Source organism: Neltuma alba, unplaced genomic scaffold, assembly GCF_004799145.2.
Source record: "Neltuma alba isolate B1F8T4 unplaced genomic scaffold, ASM479914v2 tig00012221_pilon, whole genome shotgun sequence".
In the NCBI taxonomy this organism is placed as follows: Eukaryota; Viridiplantae; Streptophyta; class Magnoliopsida; order Fabales; family Fabaceae; genus Neltuma; species Neltuma alba.
In genome coordinates this window covers 321,055-340,887 of record NW_021636754.1, presented here as the reverse complement: position 1 = coordinate 340,887, position 19,833 = coordinate 321,055, and the positions used below count along the sequence as shown (strand labels likewise).

The window sequence follows — 19,833 nt, the reverse complement described above, 5'->3', positions numbered from 1 at the left end:
CCTCTCTATCTCTCTTCACTTCTACGCTTCTGTACATGGAGGCTCGAGAGAATCCTCTCTGCTCATTTGTCCTGTACTTTTTCTTACTCCATACAGAAAAACTGATGTGCAGATGATCTACAAATCATATGTAGTAAAGTTAAACAGTGAATTGTGGTCGTTTATAGGTATGTTTTTTCATTTCAATAGTTCAGGTTATATGTTTGCAAATGACTTAAAGCTAAAAGAGCTTAGTTCCAATGTTTCTTTTCCTGGTCTGCTAATTGCTTTAGTTTGCCTTTCTGGTTATGGTCATGATATTTAATTGTGAGCTAACAGATATATATAATATGCTTTTTTTCATCTCTTACTGAGACTGGCTTTTATTCAATTTAAATTATCTTGTATCTCCCTCTACTTGTTTTTGTTGAATATATCATAATCTCTGGAGAATTATGATGAGATCTCAAGGGAGGAAAATAGTTACTAAAAAGTGTAATGACAAGTTTCAGAGTATAAATAACAACTTTTGAAACTTGTTTTGTAATTAATTTTTGTTTTTTGGACCTTATTGTAATTCTTCCTAATCTTTTTTCATAAATAAGGATAACCAATATATACACATCCATACTCTCTTACCACTTGAAGATTTGATCACAAAATCAGTTTTATTTGAATATAGGTGCCACTTAAGCTAAAGAGCTCTGGTGTATTTCTACTTATTTATAATCCTATGATGATTTGAGAGTTAACGAAAGCAAGCATGAATTTAATAAAATGCATTAAGCTAGACACACAATTTGTGGAGCTGAATGCAACCAAAGTGAAATGTTAGTATATTCTTAACAAAAATCAAATAGTTAAAATATTAAATTAGTACTCTTCTCGTTCTTAACATAAGACCTATTTAACTAATTAATTTGATTAGATTAAGAAAGTTATTTAAGTTAGTTAATTATAAGAAATATGCTATGTTTTTTCTCAAATACCATAATCATCTTTATTAATATCCTCCCTCTCTCTTCTACTTGATTATGGTTGATGGAGTATTCATAAGAATAATTTGGGAAAAACTGATAAATATGAAAAATAGGTCTTATATTTAAGACCAAAATCAACTCAATAATTATGTCATATATTAAGAACCGGAGGAGTATTTAATAAAAATGATGACTTAACATCATTTTTATTTTGTTTCTTTTTTTTTTTTGGGTGAATTAAGTAAGGTAGAATGCGACATTCACTGTGCCATCATCAAGCATACATTACAATCTTTTAATGCCACGCTGCTCTTCAACGTTTCACGTTTGCCAATTCCCTTGTTTAGCTAATAGGTCTATGGCTCTGTTTGGATAGCACCCCAAACCATGGTTTGGGGAAAATGCTATCCAAACAGCCTCTCCAAAAACCAAAACCATGGTTTTGGGTCAAAACCATGGTTTTGGAAAAAGCAAAATTTTTTTGCTTTTGGAGAAAAAGGGAGAGTGTGAGGGCCTATATGATATGTATCTTGTTATTTTTTTTATAAACATATTTTTTTATAAATATATTTAATCTTATATTTTATAAATATATATAGACATTAATTATTTATTAATTATATTAGCTTATGTATTATTAATTATGTTGGTAAAAAACATATTATTAACAATTTTATTTCTTCAAATTAAAATATATCATAAAATCTATTTTTTTCTGTAATTATTATATTAACTTATGTCTTTTTTTTAGTAATTTGTATATATAAAAAGTGCTTCTGATAACAACTATCCAAACACTCTCACTTCTCAGAATCACTTTTTTACAAAATCTATTCTTCACAGAATCTATTTTTTCAGAATCTATTCTCCAGAATCACTTTTCCAAACCACGGTTTGGTTTCATCCAAACACACCCTATGTCGTAGTTGGCCCAATCTCATAAGGTGAGCTTTTCCTTTTGTTTTGGCTTGTTTAATATAATTGCTTATAGCTTTGTTTATATACAATGACATAAAACCCTTCTTATTGTATTTCATAAATTATGATTAACCACTATTTCAAACAAGCATATATGTTACCCCAAGTAAGGTTATATTCTGTATGTACACAAATTAAAAATGATAAAATCGAAATAAAATAAAAAAATGATTTTATGTATGATAAATATCACCTATGCCTTAATAACAAAATAAAAAAAATTATTTAACAACGAGAAAAACAAGTAGGAAGATGGGATTAAGGGTTATATTCTTCAAGGGCATTTTAATCTTTCACTTTTAGTTACATTTAATTGAGTATAAAAATAAGTTTTATCCCAACATTCTTAATATCATATTAAACAAACCTATTATAAGAATCATTACATTTCATTATATTACATTATATCTTCCCTTTAGTACTGTAAATGGATTCTAATTGTCACGTATAGAAAATTATTGGACAAGTTCACGTATTTGAAGACAAATTATTGGATTCATAACCTATAATTAGTACATCTTATAAAAGCATTTATGCTTTAAATCATTTTTTTTTTAAAAAGTCTTATCCTTAAATATCATTATAATATTTAAAATTCTTAAATATTTTCGCATTCATTAGACCACATATGAAAAATGAGTGGCAGTAATCATGACATGAATAAAAGAATGTCAATAAAAAGATACTGGTATCTTTACTTAAAAATTAATTAGATAGAGCTGAATAATAATAACAATGAAAAAATAATATAGATAATGTATAAATTAATTTTGTATGCACTACATTATATTCAATGTTGCCCCAACTTTAAAAATTAAAATCATAACAATTTTTTCTACTGTTAAAAACTTAACATTGACTGTGAAAAATATTCCGTTAGCATTTTTAATGACAGGGGCAAAATTGTTACAATTAATTTTGTTAAATTTTAAAAAAAATTTGAGCGTCTAACGCTTCTAACTAAAAACTTCTTAAGTAAATTTGTATTTTAATCCTGAATTAAAATCTGCAGATTTAGAAGTATTTTTTTTCCTTTCTCTATGCACACATAAGACGTCAAAATTCAAAAAAGATGTCAATGATTATGCAATAAAATAGTATGAAACAATTTTTTTCTCCAACAATACCTATAAAACTATAGATTAATCCTAAGTAAGGACTAAATTTGGGCCACAAAATTTAGAAGCATGAACAAATTACAATAAACTAGCATAAGCATTAGCCTAGCAACATCAGAAATATAGGTTCATCTAGGTTTAGTATAATATTCCCATCAAAAGAAAAAACCACATGAAAAGAAATTTATGCTTGACTAGGCTGAATATTGAAAAATGATGTGTTGAAAATTTTTTTTTAACATATAGTTAAAAATGTCCACTAATTTAGGAATTGCATTTGAAAGAAGCAAATTTTATAATATCCTCTCAAAAATGAAGAAGACCGTTATTGTTTGAACACAACACACACATTTTGTGACCTTGATGTGAGTGTTATGATTAGATAAAGATAGAGTAACTTGAAAGGAAGTCACCTAACTTTTGGACTACAAAGCATTGTTTTGTCAGGCCAATTGCAACCATCCCTTTTTCCTCCCACAATACCGCAATAACAGCCGGTTTCTATATGGTTTCTCAATTTATGTTTTTGACCATACAGTTTATTAATTTCTTATCAAATATTTAATGCTGCTATTAAAATTATAATTTGATTAAAGTAGTCAAATTTAAATTAGAATAGTATAATTTTCCAATAAATATATTTGAAATATTTCTAGTTTTATTAAAATATTCCACGGTTTAATTTTAATCGGAAATTTTTTATTGATTAATGTAAAATTTGAATCAAAATTATATATTTTAATACTAAATTATAATTGAGTTAAAATTTCATCTTTTTTTTTTTGAGAAACTAATTAGGAAAAATTGCTGAAAATTTTTCTATTAAATATTTATTGTCCAACTTAAAAAACTTGAATCCTTGGGTGGGCCGTACTCAATAATACACATGAGTTAAAGATAAATTAAGAAGATTTTCTGTAAAAATATAATACTCCTCTTGTCTTAAATATAAAACCTATTTTATAGTATAAATTATATTATAAACTAAGTTTTATATTTAGAATAAGCAGAATAATTGATACTGCATAAAATATAAAAAAAAAACACTAAAGGGAAACTATAATAAGAACTTACTACTGCAAATTTACAACTCATTGCTGCTACGCGGAAATGCCACTTTAATGCCTTGTAATAATTAATATATCCTCATGCGTCCTAAATCCTAATCAATCTGATTAGGTGAATAATCTCCACTGTTTATCAAGCCCAACATCATTGGTACAAATATAATATCACTTGTACAATTTACAATAAAGACTTCTGACTTCTGGGTTACCCTTCCAGCTACCAAAGATTCCACCTTTCACACCGCACAAATTTCAACAAAAATCCCAAAAAAACAAAACTGCAAAACCAGAAAGCTCCAAGCACAATGTCCCAAACCAGATTCTTCTTCTTCTTCTTCAAGACCTTCCTTTATGTGGCACTTGTTCTGCCAATCTGCCATGGCCTACCTCTTGTGGACCTCAATTTTCTGAAGCAGAGTGAAGCATCTGGCATAATGACGACAAGGGTTTGCACAGGAAGCATTGGGGATTGCTTGAGCTTGGGAGAAACAGAGACGACGATGATGGATTCTGAGAGCAATCGGAGAATTCTGGCAATGCAGAAGAAGTATATTAGTTATGATACTCTCAGAAGAGATATGGTTCCTTGTGACAGACCTGGAGCTTCATATTACAATTGTCAAGCTAGACCGGCCAATCGCTATCGCAGAGGCTGTGAGGTAATCACTACATGTGCTAGGGGTAACTGAGAAGCCTACGCTTTGTATCAATGTTTCTTCTTCTTCATTCCCTTGAACCCCTATTTCTCTTTTGAAATCCCCCTTTCAGCTTTGAGTATTTTTCAAGCACTTTGTGGAAGTTCTGAACTCCCATAAGCTATTATTAGTCTTCAGGATTTTGAATAATCTTTTCAGTTAGTGTTGTCTGAGATGCACTCATTCATGTGCCTACAACTAAATCCCCAAAATTGTGCACCAAAAATTTCCAAGTACATTGAAAAACCCTTCAATCCAACGTTTCGTGTTAATTTGGGAGGCAAAGAACTTGAGCTGCTTAGCAACTGGTAGCTAAAAGAGTTTGAAGTGGCATCTTGGTTGACAGCATTTTCAGAGAACATGAACAGAAGAACTCAAGTCTTGAAACTTTGTGGTTCAGAGCTATTTTTCTCGTTCAAAAGTTGAGGGTGTGCTTGCAAATGTCTCATTTGAAGAGCTTATTTTATTCCCCTTTTCTCCTGCTTATGCTATTAGTTTTCCCGTGGCCTGTGGTCATGATTTTTTCGCATTTTGAACTCCTATTATGTACTTAGATTGTAACATATATGATTGATTATGTATGAGAAGGTTTATATTTTGTTCAATAGAAGATAGTATAATATATTGCATTTAATAGATATCTGGGGGAATTCTCTGTTTACTGGATTCTTGCCGTAAAGTAAGAATCAAGTTCATAAACAATTTGCTTTTCAAAATATGTAACCTGGAGTTGCAACTTTGATCTGTTGCCTGGAGTTGTCTGCACAATTATTATAATAGAGAAAGATTTCTCCAGAAGCTTATGCTTTTAGAATGAAAGATAAAAAATGACTTCTTCGTTTTCATTTGCTTCATCTAAAGTATTTTTCATAAGGATGAGATTGAGCATATTGTATGTGGTTGCTTAACCTTTCGGGTTTCAATTTGACACGGGGAATCCGACCTTTGGTTTTCCATCTTATATATAAATCCTACATAACAAAGTTAGGATTTTCTTATCAGATTGAGTTTGTGAGGGAAAAAAGAGGATTCTTCCTTTTCTTTTTCTTTGTTCCTGGCGTCATTGGTATAAAAGACAAAGAAATAGAATAGTTTATGTGTGTACATTAAGCTTCATTTTTCTCAGTCATGACCAATTTTCAGTGCTTGAGTTCTTTTTGGGGACTATATAGTCTCTGATCATCTAGTGATCTCTTCAGTCTTCAAATTTAACAGAGTTATATTCCTTAGATCTGCATGATCGAAGCCTGGAGTGAATGTGATTTTAAAGCTAGTTCTGAACGTCTTCGTTTGCTTTCTATGTTCTAATGAAGTGTTGAATAAAGCTTGACATAAACTCAGCTCCATATGCAGAAGACAAGGGCATAGACAGCATCTTGCTTTCAGTATCTGGTATAAGATTATAAAATGATTAACCGAGTTCTTATTTGGCTTAATCCATCTTAGTCGTAGTCTAATAAAACTTTTCAGTATTGGTTGGTTTAATTAAAAAAGAAAAACAGATAAAAACAAGTTTGAAAATTTTTAAGCATCAACTGTTATGAACTTTGTTAAGAACTAAGATGCCATGGCATACCCCACCATTTTTATCTTTTTGCCATTGAAGTTCTGATCTGTTGTGTTGAAATTGAACCATTTTGCGGTTTTTGTTGCTTACGCTTCTCAGTTCGATCAGTTTTCATTCATGGAGGATAGATTGTTTTTTGAAAAAACTGTCTAGCAAGGTACACGGTGTCATAACTAGAAACTTCTTCTCAATGCGATGCACAGATGAGATATTTGATTAAATTTGAAATTTTATTAAACTACGTTATTTTAGACATTAATATTAGGATATCAATAGGTATTCATATTTTAATTAATAGATATTATGACGCATTTAATTTTCAGCCATTTTCTCTCTCGTAATAAGCGACCACTTTAATAGCATTGAAAATATTCTTAACCCGACCCGACCTATTTTTAAGTGGATATTACAAGATTTTAAATTTTAAAAATAAAGAGTTGATGATTGGAATATGGAAACAGCATATTTTGTTCTGTAAATAGGATGAAGTAGTTTCACTGTTTTAATATCAATGGCATGCGTCTTGCTTTGCGGTTTCTTTTGCTTTAAGCTAAGTTGTAAATGATTGCTAGTTTAGATAAGAATCGATCATTACAAGACTGTGTGATTGGAAATATGTTCTTTTTACAGAAGAAACCCATCATCACTGTGAGCCAAAAATGCTTTCTTGTCAATAAAGTTGGCATGCGGAAAATTTGTTCTTCTTTCATACCCTATTTAAACGAAATTAAAATTTCTATAATTCAAACCAGCAGACGTCGATTTTCTGCATAATTTATGCTAGCAGTTGAGTATGGAATGAAATATTCTCTCTATCATTTATTATAAGGACTTCATTGTTCTTCACATAAGACTGTATAAAGTATTAAATTTCTTCCCTATATGCCCTTCAGCTTGATGATTTTTTAACTAATTAAATACCCCCGTAACAAAATAAGCAACATCCTGTGATTAATGAATTTTATTAATAATTTTGAAAACTTAAAAACATCAAATAATTTTAATCTATGTAAAAATGTTATTGGGTTTTTATAATAAGGATTCGAGGGACTAAGATTTAAACCATTTGTTTCTTAGGAAAATTATGAAGAAGTTCTAAATAAATAAATTAATCACTAATAGATGCCTTATAATTGAGTTATTATTAACAAGTCTACTAAAAAAAATAGTGAGAAAAAAATAGACAACAAGCTGTAAATTTCTCAATTCAATTTATAAATATTGGAGGAGAATTGTAAACCACCTGATATTGAATTAATATTGATAAAAGTGACTTTTATTGTAAGTGATTTTTGTAAATTGAAATTGGACGTTTTTCTTTCACCTCTCTCTTTTGAGGGAAAACTGAAGCTTGGGCTTTCAAACTTTAGTCCAAACAGAAGAAGAAGGCCTTTGCACCCATGAGATAGCGATAAATAAGCATAATCTTTGGGTGATCTCTAGGACGTCTAGATTTAATTTAGAAAGTCAAGACAAATTAGAAAATCATTTTTATTTTATATTTTACGTATTCATAAATAAAAATATCAAAATGATTAAAATAAAATAAAATTTAGACCATTCGATTTTAATCTGAATGGGAGAATAATAAAATATGAGCAAGCTCATCTTTTCCATGGTCAGAAGTCTATTCCATACTTGAACAAGCATTAGCAGAACTATATATGTTATGGTGAATTTAGATATTTTTATAGTCATTATTATAAAAAAAATTCTCCCAGAAATATAAGATATACAAAATTATAAATAATATATCTTCTCATGGCGCGCAAAATTACCAATAGACAATTTTTTAATATAAATAAATTAGAAGCCAGAGGGCATAATAATTAGGATCAAGTTAAGATATTAAATATGGAAAACATTAATCCGAAGATATTTGTATCCAAGGTAAATGAAGAATAGAGGATCAGAGAGAATTAAAAATTATAGTCATAATTTTACAAACTCATATCCCATTGAACTATTTTGCCGTAGTCAGATAATATGAAATAGAAATAGAGTGATGGGTCTTGCCTCTATGCAGTATAGAAATTTGCATGGAGATATAGGGTTTCTTTGAGAAAATTAATACGCAAATTTGTAGATTTCACCTTATTTTTAATTAAGTTTTTGTGGTTTTTTTTTTCTTTTTATTGAGTTTTTACATTTCTTAAATTGTAGACATTGATCGATATATTTATAATTTGCTAATTTGTAAGAGAATGATGTTAGCAGCTGATGACATAACCCTCACCTAGCATGCACCTAGATTAATTTTTCCAAATGGATCTAAACAAAAATAAGAGTCCAGATTACATATCAGATACAGACGTAAAGAGATGGTTATGAGCACAGTAATTTTTTTTAAATTTTTATGTTGATAATAAATAAACTTTATTTCATAATTTTATTTAAAAAAACAACTTTTCATTTTATATTTTGTAACAACTTACATATCCATTAGTCAGTATCTATATTAATTTTAATTAATAGACGATAAGTATGACAACTAATGTCATAATGGAGGGAACAGTATGGATTTTTGTGGGCACTCCTTAGCCATTTGTTCTATCTCTTCATTCTTCTTTAATAGCTTTTTTTTCCCTAAGCATATGTATTTTTTTATTGAAAGTAATTTTATTTGAGACATTGTTAGGTACTAATATGATTACCTCTCCCAGTAAGGATTCAAATATAAAATAGGGAAAATCCCATATAAATACCTATTGAATTCTAAAATTCCAAATAAGTCACTCTAACTTCACAAAAGACAAAAAAGCCTACAGGTATTAAATCGGAATTTGCAAATTTTGACAAATTACCTCCATGCCCTTTTTCTCATTTCCTTATCCTCTCTCTCTTCGTCGTCTTTTTTACGGCAGAGACACAGCTTGTATGGGAAATTAATGCCGTGGCTGCATCATTCTTTCACTGGGTTTTGTTAGACATTGGAGACGCAGTTGAAATATTTTAGAATAGAGAAGAGAGATCGCCATTGATTTTGGGAGCACATCATTATACAACGGATCCTCTTCTTCTTCAAATAGCGGCCATTGCGAAACTTTGTTGTTTATATTTATGAATCAAAAGAAACCATGGGAACCAAAATATAACAACTATGAGTCATCTTCTTGAGAGAGAGAGAGAAGACACGGCTAGATCTTCTTTTTCCTCAGTCATGGTAGCACTAAATATAGTTACTGTCATAGAACATTCTGGTTTTTGGTAAATATCATTAGTGCAGTTGTCAAACCCATTATAAATGTTGTCAATCACATTATTTTATAATAGATTGACTTTTGTAGTCTGAATGACAAGAAAATATTATAGATATTAGTTTAATCTTAATGCTACCTTGTCATTTGAATATATTTAATGCAACTTCTGTCATAGGCTCGTTGTTTTTTCGAAAATATTGTCATTTTAGTGGTCAATTCCATTACACATGTAGTAAATTATGAAAGTTATTGATATTATGTTTATTATGATGTTTTTCTAGTGTACTTGTATACTACCTTGTCAATACATTTTGACCCTCGTTTAATTCCCCAAAAGGCTAGACTTAAAACAGGTTACAAAAATTGCTATGCATGTAGTAATTTTCATTACGCAAGTTATCATTCCCATTACATGTTTAATAAAGTTGTCTGCAAATGAACTAAAATTGGATTGCAAATAATCAAGTTACAAGTCGCTTGATGGAAATGATAACTTGCATTATGCAAGTTGTCATTTTCGTTACTTGTTTTGTAAAATAATATGTAAATGACTTAAAACAGGTTGCACAAAAGCATTATGAGACTTTTAACTTGATTATTTGCAATCCAATTTTAGTTCATTTGCAGGCAACTTTATTAAATATGTAATGGGAATGATAACTTGCGTAATGAAAATTACTACATGCATAGCAATTTTTGTAACCTGTTTTAAGTCTAGCCTTTTGGGGAATTAAACGAGGGTCAAAATGTATTGACAAGGTAGTATACAAGTACACTAGAAAAACATCATAATAAACATAATATCAATAACTTTCATAATTTACTACATGTGTAATGGAATTGACCACTAAAATGACAATATTTACGAAAAAACAACGAGCCTATGACAGAAGTTACATTAAATATATTCAAATGACAAGGTAGCATTAAGATTAAACTAATATCTATAATATTTTCTTGTCATTCAGACTACAAAAGTCAATCTATTATAAAATAATGTGATTGACAACATTTATAATGGGTTTGACAACTGCACTAATGATATTTACCAAAAACCAGAATGTTCTATGACAGTAACTATATTTAGTGCTACCATGACTGAGGAAAAAGAAGATCTAGTCGTGTCTTCTCTCTCTCTCTCAAGAAGATGACTCATAGTTGTTATATTTTGGTTCCCATGGTTTCTTTTGATTCATAAATATAAACAACAAAGTTTCGCAATGGCCGCTATTTGAAGAAGAAGAGGATCCGTTGTATAATGGTGTGCTCCCAAAATCAATGGCGATCTCTCTTCTCTATTCTAAAATATTTCAACTGCGTCTCCAATGTCTAACAAAACCCAGTGAAAGAATGATGCAGCCACGGCATTAATTTCCCATACAAGCTGTGTCTCTGCCGTAAAAAAGACGACGAAGAGAGAGAGGATAAGGAAATGAGAAAAAGGGCATGGAGGTAATTTGTCAAAATTTGCAAATTCCGATTTAATACCTGTAGGCTTATTTGTCTTTTGTGAAATTAGAGTGACTTATTTGGGATTTTAGAATTCAATAGGTATTTATATGGGATTTTCCCTATAAAATATTGATTCGCTATATTATAAACAACTAGACTCTTTTATTAAATCTAATCTGGTTGATATTTCTTAAGGGCTTCGTTCAAACTATACTTTGTTGTGTTGGCCGAGAAACGGAAAATAAAAACTTCGATGTAAGGGTGACACAAATGTGATTGGGTTGAGTTTTCTTTCCTTTCTTCTTGTTTGAGATACAGGGGTTGCGTTTTCTGGGCACATTGATCCTATCTTTTAGGCCCTAGTCCTAAGTTGGTTGGGTTGGTGGAACCAAGTCACAGTTTATCCCCCCCTCCCCAAAAAAAAAAAAAGCAACCCCCCATTGACCAAAAATGGGGTCTTTGGCAAGAAATGAAGAAGTATCGCTTAGAAAATATTTAAATTTCATACAAATCTACGTAAAATTGTACATTACTGGGTAAACCTGATTTTTCCATACGAATACTATAAAAATTGCTTTCAATGAAGTTTCTGAATCAATATTTTTCAGTCAAAGAAATTATAGACGGTTCGGCTTTTCAACCTCTTTTCTTTTTCCGTTTGTTCAACCGGATTATATGTTTAAGCTGGATCAGCTTAAGCACACTGACTAATGTGCTCTTTTCTTTTTGACTTCAATTGGTCTACAAGTGATCATTGCAGAGAATTCTTGCCCCGTTTTGAAATTTTTTTCCCTACATCCATATAAAATTTATCTTGCAGTTCATTTCTTTGCTTCGATCTTCATTGATTCACTTTCACATGCATACAAATCATCATCCCGCTGCTTAACTCACAAAACAAGAATTATAAATAATCAGCCCTTTGAATAAGCGAGGCTTCCCCGATAGAAATAGTTTCATGCAACTGAGATTTATATTTAAAAAGAAAAAGGGTCTAGAGCATTTTGAACATTTTCAACCGATAATAGAGACCTTTATTTACCTTTTCTCCTCCTGCTCCAAATCCAATGAGATATCAAAGTCACCAAACACTCTCTAACCCTTTATCTGGAAAAATGCGCATCACCCGAAAAAAGCATGCATGTATAATAGAAGTTTAAAGTACCTTCTTTCTCACCTTTTAATTACCCCAAATTGCAGCGAGATCTATGCAAATTTTGGGAAATGGGAGACTTACGTTAACTTTGGGAACCGTCATGACGCCAAAACCGATCGTGCCAAAAAACAAACAAGCTCGAGCAGCCATGAGTAGCATCCTCTTGACCTTATCACTTCCCGTTGGCTCAGTATTTGTAGCCAAGATGTTCCTCGGTCCTTCCATCCGCAGAGAGACATGATCAGCCCGTCCTTCGATCTTTTCAGTGGTCTTGGTCATCACGCTATCGGTCGTATGCTTGGCAAAGTGAAGAGCAGACACCTTCTCTTCAAGAGGCTCAGGAAAATCATAAACCTTATTCTCGTACTTGCCAGTCCCCCTATTGCTCCACAACTCAAGCGCAGCAACCACACGGCTTGTACAAGACCAAGACGACATCAAATCAGGGTATCCCGTGTTGCTCAACATGAGGATGCTTGAATTAGTGTCAGGAAAGACCCATTTGTCGGTTTGAGGATTGACAATGATCCGCTTCATGCCGGACAGGTATTGCTCCAGTCCAGCATACATACTGTTGCTATTAAGGTCCACTATTGGATCCATGCTATAAATAATGGCGTTGTTCTTCATCTTCTTCATGTAATTAGCAATCAAGATATTGCCCTTGTTGATACTAGGAGTAACAAATATGTCTGCCTCAGGAACAACATCGTCAAGGGCCTTAATAACTTTGAAACCTCCTAGGCCAGCTTGAACAGTATGGTTGGAATCAACCGTATACACAACCACGTCTGCTCCAGCCTGCTTCAGTGCAATAGCACATCCCTTGCTGGCATCTTCGTATCCAAACACAACAGCTTTTTTCCCAGGAATAGTCATATTGGTACCTCTCTTTATCCCATCAAGAAGAGCAGAGCGGCAACCGTACAAGTTAATGAACTGTTAACACAAACATAAAACATATCAGATATAATGTTGAGTTTTCCAAAACTAGCAACAGGTTAAATCCAAGGTTGCTAAGTAAAAGAACTTTAGTTACAAGTGTACAAAGGTTCAAACTCAATTGGCTCTAAAGTCGACTTTGTAGCTGCTATAAATTTAACAAAATTTCAAATCTGAAACAGTTCTAAAACTAAACCATATATTGTAACGGATAGTTGTCCAATCCTCATTGAATTTGATCATAAAGAGAACAAAACTCCAAGTTTGTTTAGATTTCACATGAGTTGGCTTGCTCATCCGAATCTAATGGAATAAATTAAAGATAACTGGAAAGTCGAAGAGAATGACAAGATGCTGAATGACTGTTTCAAAGCTGGTTAATTTAAGATCTATACTTGTCAGCTGGAGTCGAAAGGAGTTCGGGAACAGCCACAAACTGTTTAGCAAGCTTATTGAAAAGGTGCTGATATGCTTAACTAAGGATTGGAATGATGATACAGCCAGAGAGTTTTTCAGATCTTAGGCAGAAAATAGATCTATCGAACCAGGAGGAATTATTCTGGGCACAAAAATCTAGAGTCAATCGGCTAAAATGTGGGACAAAGTTTTAGAAGATTTCCATTTATCAACTATCCAGAGAAGATGCAGGAATAAGATAATGCGATTGAAGAATGAACAGAATGAGTGGTTAGAAGATGATACTGAAGCAGGAAAGTGTAAGTGTTTTGAGGAACTCATACTTCACTCTTCGACTCATTAGGAAACTGGAAAGGGTGGTTACTGAAGAAGACAACGCAGTGCTAATGGCTGAAATAACAGAGGATGAGGTTAAAGCAAGCTGTATTTCAATTCTGGGGATCCAAAGCCCTTGGTCCTGATGGATTCATAGGCGCTTTCTATCAGTAATCATACGACATAATAGGCAACCAGGTTTTGTGATTTAGTTAAAAAGCTTCTGGTTTTGCTTTGGCTGAAATTAACAACACAGATCTTTTGTTAATACCAAAAGTAAATTGTCCCGAGCCTGTTAATGATTGGACAAAACTTAAATCAAGTTTCTTATATCTATTAGGTCAAGTCAAATTAACAACACTGATCTTGTGTTAATACCATAAGCGAATTTACAAGTGCACATAGGCATTTTAATAACCAACAACAGCAAATTAATAGAAATTTACAAGTACTAATTTTGACAATTAAAAATAGAAAACTAGCAAGTACTTGTATGGAATTTACGAATCCTAATTTACATTGTAGCTGATACAGAAATTACAAATAGTCATAGATGAGTTTATAAATGCACATACGCATTTTAACAACTAGCGGTAGCAAAACTAACAAGTGTTATCAAAGAATTTGACCCAAGTTTTGAGCTTAATGATTATAGGCCTATAGATCTATACAAAATATTTTCAAATATTTTATCAAACAGACTTAAGCCTCCTCTGGACAATTTCATTGATGAAAGTCAAGACGCCTTGGAGCTAGGTAGGCTGATTCAGGATGGTATCAATATTGTCCATAAAGTCTTCCAGCATATGAAAATAAAGAAGCCGGGCCGGTGAGGTTTCTCTAAAGCTGGATATGAACAAAGTTTATGATAGAATAGAATGGGAGTTTTTATGTGCTATAATGCTAAAAATGGGTCTTTGTAAGAAATGGATTGATAGAAAATTGCGGTGTGTATGCTCTGTAAATTTTCCTGTCATGTTGTCTGGTAAAAGACTATCAAAAGTTTCGCTTAGGAAAGGACTAAGACAAGGAGATGTTATCTCCCCATACCTGCGATGGGTCTTGCAACCCCCATTAAAGCTACAGAAATTGCTGTCCCCAGGGAAATCATGTTTGATCCTAGTTGGTGCTTTTCTTCATATGCTCTCAGTCCTAGTAGTTTAGTGTGCTGCCTTTTCGTTGGACTGTCCTTTCTCTTAGTGTTCCTGTTTATTTCCTGTTACCTTGTTTTAGTTGCTTCTGATTGGGAATTTTCGCATTTGAACTTTTGACTAATACAATCCTTGTTGACCAAAAGAAAAAGAACAGTAACGGATAATTACCTTGCTCTTGGTGACAGAGTCGTTGACATTGATGGCAGGGAACAACAGACTTCCATCAGCTTGCATCTGGTAAAGTCTCTTACCACCCATTGCGGTCTCTTCAGAGACACCAACGAGTCCGTCCTTCATCTTGTGGTACCACATGGGATCAATCTCCATCCCATTCCTGATCACAGTGCGGACAGCATGGAGGTCAGGATCATCAGTGGAAGACGGGTCTGGAAACTGACCAGTCTTGGCATAAATCTCTTCAGCTTTCACGCCCTCATTGATCAAGAAGGTAGCGTCGCCACCGGCACCAACAATCAGATTGGGACCACCGCTGGGACCCCAGTCAAGCGCACACTTGATATCCTGCCAATAATTCGTCTCCCAACGGGCCTTCATGCGATCCTCGAGATTGGCTCGAAATTTGTCGATATCCAGCCAAGGCTCCCAAGTGGCCGCAATGCGATCCATGATGAAGCAGGTGTTAAGGGCCAAGCAGCGAACTTCGGCTCCGAGATCAGTTAGAATTTTCTCGAAGGGGATGGTTTCAGAGGTCATGAGGGGGTGACCGACGATTCTAGCACCTCTGAAAGGCTGGGAGGGGCCGAACTCAGCAAGACATGACCTGAGACCCGGCATTTCGACCTTGGAGTAATGGTCCCAAGGGGAAGCCTGGACAACCCCGGCCATGGCGGTAGCGGCTAGAGAAGAAGAAGAAGAATGTCCGTGTGCGGGAACAGAGTAAGGAAGAGGGAGAGTAGTGGGAGGCTACGAGCTCGCGTGATCAGAAGCCGCGGTCAGCCACGGTAGGTAGCACAAAAGATTTACATAAACCCAAAGATCCTTTGCTACAGTTGGGCAGTTGGTTTGCCCCAAAAAAACCAGTTGGTTTGGAAAGTCAAGTATTCTCTCTCTCTGTTTTTTTTTCCGCTCCTTTCTCTTCCTCATCCAACCTCATTGTTGGATTGTAAATTAGTTCGTTGAATTTTTTTTCCAGTGATACGTTACCTCCATAAAAGGCAGCACTAGTAATACCAATAAAAACTGAACATCCTAAGAAAAACTAAGCAGTCAAACCTTGTCACAAAACAGACATCCTGCTTCTTCTTTTTTGTCCTTCTTGAGACAGGAAGGGAAAATATCTTACCAGCAGGTTTATTTATGTTATCATTTTTTATTTTTCCCCCAATCCTTCTCTTGTTTTACGGAACTATAATTTAGATACTAGTATATTTCATTTTGCTTTTTTACCCCGTTTTTATTGTCGGCTGATTTAAAAATAATTGTACGTAAAGGTATTTTTTTAATTATGTAACTTTTATATAAAGTTCAGTTTAGTTTCCTAATCTTATGAAGTATTCAGTCGTCTAACAGTCTAACTCTGCTATCATTGGCCTGAAAGAGTTAATACTTTTATATTAATTATTGTTATCTTAAAATTGAAATAAAAGTCACTTTTACCAATGGTAAGCTTGTATTCATCCACGTATAATTAATTTAAGTTTTTTTAGTTCATTAATTATTTTTAAAAAAATATAATTTTAAAAGTAAAATGAAATTAATAAATAAATAGTGACAGTAATGAGCTGTGTTTTGGAATCATCCATGTAAATTACTATCTCTGGACCATCAGTCTTTTTAATTTATACAAAATTTAGTTTCCTCACCTAAGCTTAACATAAATAACATCATATTAACTTAATATTAACTTATATCAACTTAAACTATAACAGTTATAGGCAAAGCACATCAATATTTTCAGGGCAATGAAAGTAGATGCACGTCTTGAATCATAATGCTGCAAGAAAAGAGGCCAACATGAGCTAAAAGTGAGGGAAGCAGCTTTTCTCCTCTATTCTTACCATCTATTTCTTCCCCTCTATCCAAAACTATGTCAGTTTGGGTGTTAAAGTTGAAGGCTCTCCAGCTTTTTTATTTTTCAAATCAATCCAGTATCCTAAAATATTTTTTAGTACACTTATTTATCAATAGTAGCTAGTATTTAGCCAATTGCATTCTGAATTATTTTTCCAGTAACACCTAGTATTCTAATCTGAAGCCTAAAATAATTGTTAGTGCATTTAATAATTTAAAATATCTTTACAGTAGCACCTAATATCTAGCAAGTTGGACATACAGTATTTTTCCCAATAACATATGGTGTTCTAAACTAATTTTAGGATATTGAGTGTTATTACAAGAAAATAATATAGACTATTGAATACACTGAAAATTAATTTAGGATATTAAGTGCTACTGAAAAAATAGTTCAGAATACAGCTTGCTAAGTACTAAGAACTACTGAAAATATTTTAAATGTCAGGTGCACTAAAAATTATTTTAAGATATAAATATCACTAAAAGAAATATGTTTCAAAACAGTAGAGTTTTGTATAGAGGAGGAAAAGGGGATGGTACGATAGGAGAGAAAAGCCGCTCCCGTGAGTGAGGCAACCGCATGCGAAGTACCAAGACCACCTGCAAACCACCTTGAATGGTCATATAGGCCCTGGATAATCTTGAAGCGAAGGGATTCGGCGCATACCTTGATTTCGACAATTAACCCGGTATGTCTTTGATCTTTATATCCTTGTATCGTATTTAGTAGGAACATTAAAAATAAAAAATAAAAATTATGATTAGGATTAGGATTAAAAAAAATTCCAAAAATATTTTCTTCTTGCAATTATGATCACTTGTAGCAACTTTCCTTTTATTTCGTTTCTATCTAATTAATTTACAATTAACTGATGACGGATACTTTTGGAATAAATCCAGTAATGAATCATTATTTTTTCCCTAAACATTTTACATCATAAAACATAAAACCACCCACAAATGTCTTAGTAGCTCTGGTCCTTAGTATAAAAGCTGGTTGACTAATTTGAGTAAATTAAAAACACTAATTAAGTTAGTTATTTGTAATAAATAAGTGCTGTCTTTCTTAAAATATCTTTTTTAATCAAGTGTATTGATTAGTACTACTATGAGAAAAAAATGAATAAATATAAGAGATAAAATATATTAAAATTTCATATTTAAAACTAAAATAAAAATTAAACAAGTTTTTATATTAAGGATCGGGATAATATTTCATTATACCATAATTCTATTTAAAATTCTTGTTTTAATTTAAATCTCATATCAAGGTCCAAAATTTTTTTTTTTTAAATCTCATGGTTTTCTTCTATAAGTTTCTGGAGAATTCCCGGCCAAAACCAACGGATCGAAACTTCGAATTTTTTTAATAACAACACCAAAGATGTCCTTTCTAATTTGTTGCGGCAACCAACCTCGAGGCCGTCCCGTTTGCTTCTTTGTCAAGCTTTCCTCGATGCAATATGACCTGGACCTGAGATAACTCATCTGGACGCGAAAAATTAGGAGCCACTTGGATAAATGGGGCCCACTTCTAAAGATAATTCAAGCTCAGGGGATATGGGGTTTGCACCTAATTGCTTTCTAAGGGCCTGATTGGCTTGAGAGGAGGGTAGGGGGGGCAGGGAGGGGTAGGGAAGGGGAGGGGAGGTTTTTATCCTCACCTTGTTTGGTTTGATTAAAAAGGAGGGGAGGGGAGGGTATTTAATGATCCCTTGTTTGGTTTAAAGAGGGGAGGGGAGGGATAGTAATAATTAATTTACCATTTTACCCTTACATATTAGTTTATGTTTTTTATTGATATATTATATAAATTAATTTACATCTTAATTTAAATCATATAATTTAATAAAAATTCAGTCTTATCATGTTAATATGTGTATTAAAAATTGGTATAGTAATTTTTTATTCTAATTAATATAATAATATATTTAAAATAATCAAATTAACAAATTTATATGCTCTAAGAAAAATGAAATTTTATTTTTTTTAGGCTATCTTTTTTTCCAGCTTTAAAATATATTTAATAAATAATATATTTATAAAACACAATTAATTTTATAATATTATAATTTTTATTTAAATAATTTTTTATTTTTAAATAATTTTTATAATATATTTTTAATTATAATAATGTATATATTTTTATTTTTTTACTTAGGATAATATATTTTTTTATTTGAAATAAATATTATAATAATATATTTTATGGGTAGAAGTGGAATATTAAAAAAACTATAAAGACATAATGGTCCAAAATTTTGGCTCCCCTCCAAAAACCTCCAATTTGGAGGGGAGCCAAAATGGGGGGAGGGAGGCGCTCCCCTCCCCTCCAAAATTTTTAACCAAATGAGGGGAGGGGCTCATTTCCCCTCCCCTCCCCTCCAACCAAACACACCCTAAGTCTTGCCAGGTGCTACTGTAGTTGGTAGCCGGTTTTGCAGTGCGCAATGGATTTGAATTCCCTTGCCATATTGCCCATCTCTTATTTATTCGCTTGATGGCTGTTATTTTGTAAATGCTTTTTGGATTAACACGACCTTCCTTAAAATTTAACCTTATTTTAATTTTAATTCCTAGAATTTGCAAACTAATATATAGATTTAATCATTGAGATTTAATTTTATTTTGGATTTAGTAGCTGAAATTTACAATTAGTAGTTTTGGTTCTTGAAATTTAACCCCATTTTGATTTTAGTTCTTAAAAAATAATGTTCCGGGGACTAGAAGTCTTTAGCTAGCTTCAAATGAAATCAAATTTGAGAGATTAAAACCTGTG

The 19,833-nt window shown here is 32.4% G+C and overlaps 2 protein-coding genes across 3 annotated transcripts; one reads left to right on the top strand and one right to left on the bottom strand.

Moving 5' to 3' along the window:
* Window positions 1-4,427: 4,427 nt before the first annotated feature.
* Window positions 4,428-4,811, top strand: LOC114725065 (protein RALF-like 24). Its single transcript, XM_028911519.1, has one exon. It carries the CDS (start codon window positions 4,428-4,430, stop codon window positions 4,809-4,811), a length of 384 nt encoding a protein of 127 aa, XP_028767352.1.
* Window positions 4,812-11,804: 6,993 nt separating this feature from the next.
* Window positions 11,805-15,977, bottom strand: LOC114725080 (adenosylhomocysteinase-like). Of its 2 annotated transcripts, XR_003738387.1 has the most exons (3): window positions 15,189-15,977; window positions 12,079-13,131; window positions 11,805-11,828 (listed from the first exon to the last, which is right to left on the bottom strand). XR_003738387.1 is itself a non-coding variant. In XM_028911544.1 (2 exons), the coding sequence occupies exons 1-2, from the start codon at window positions 15,864-15,866 to the stop codon at window positions 12,217-12,219; spliced, it is 1,593 nt and encodes a 530-aa protein (XP_028767377.1). In that variant the 5' UTR covers window positions 15,867-15,977; the 3' UTR covers window positions 11,835-12,216. The 2 variants fall into 2 exon arrangements, 1 of the variants encoding a protein (XP_028767377.1); XM_028911544.1 differs by lacking the exon at window positions 11,805-11,828 and having other exon boundaries at window positions 11,835-13,131.
* Window positions 15,978-19,833: the final 3,856 nt, after the last annotated feature.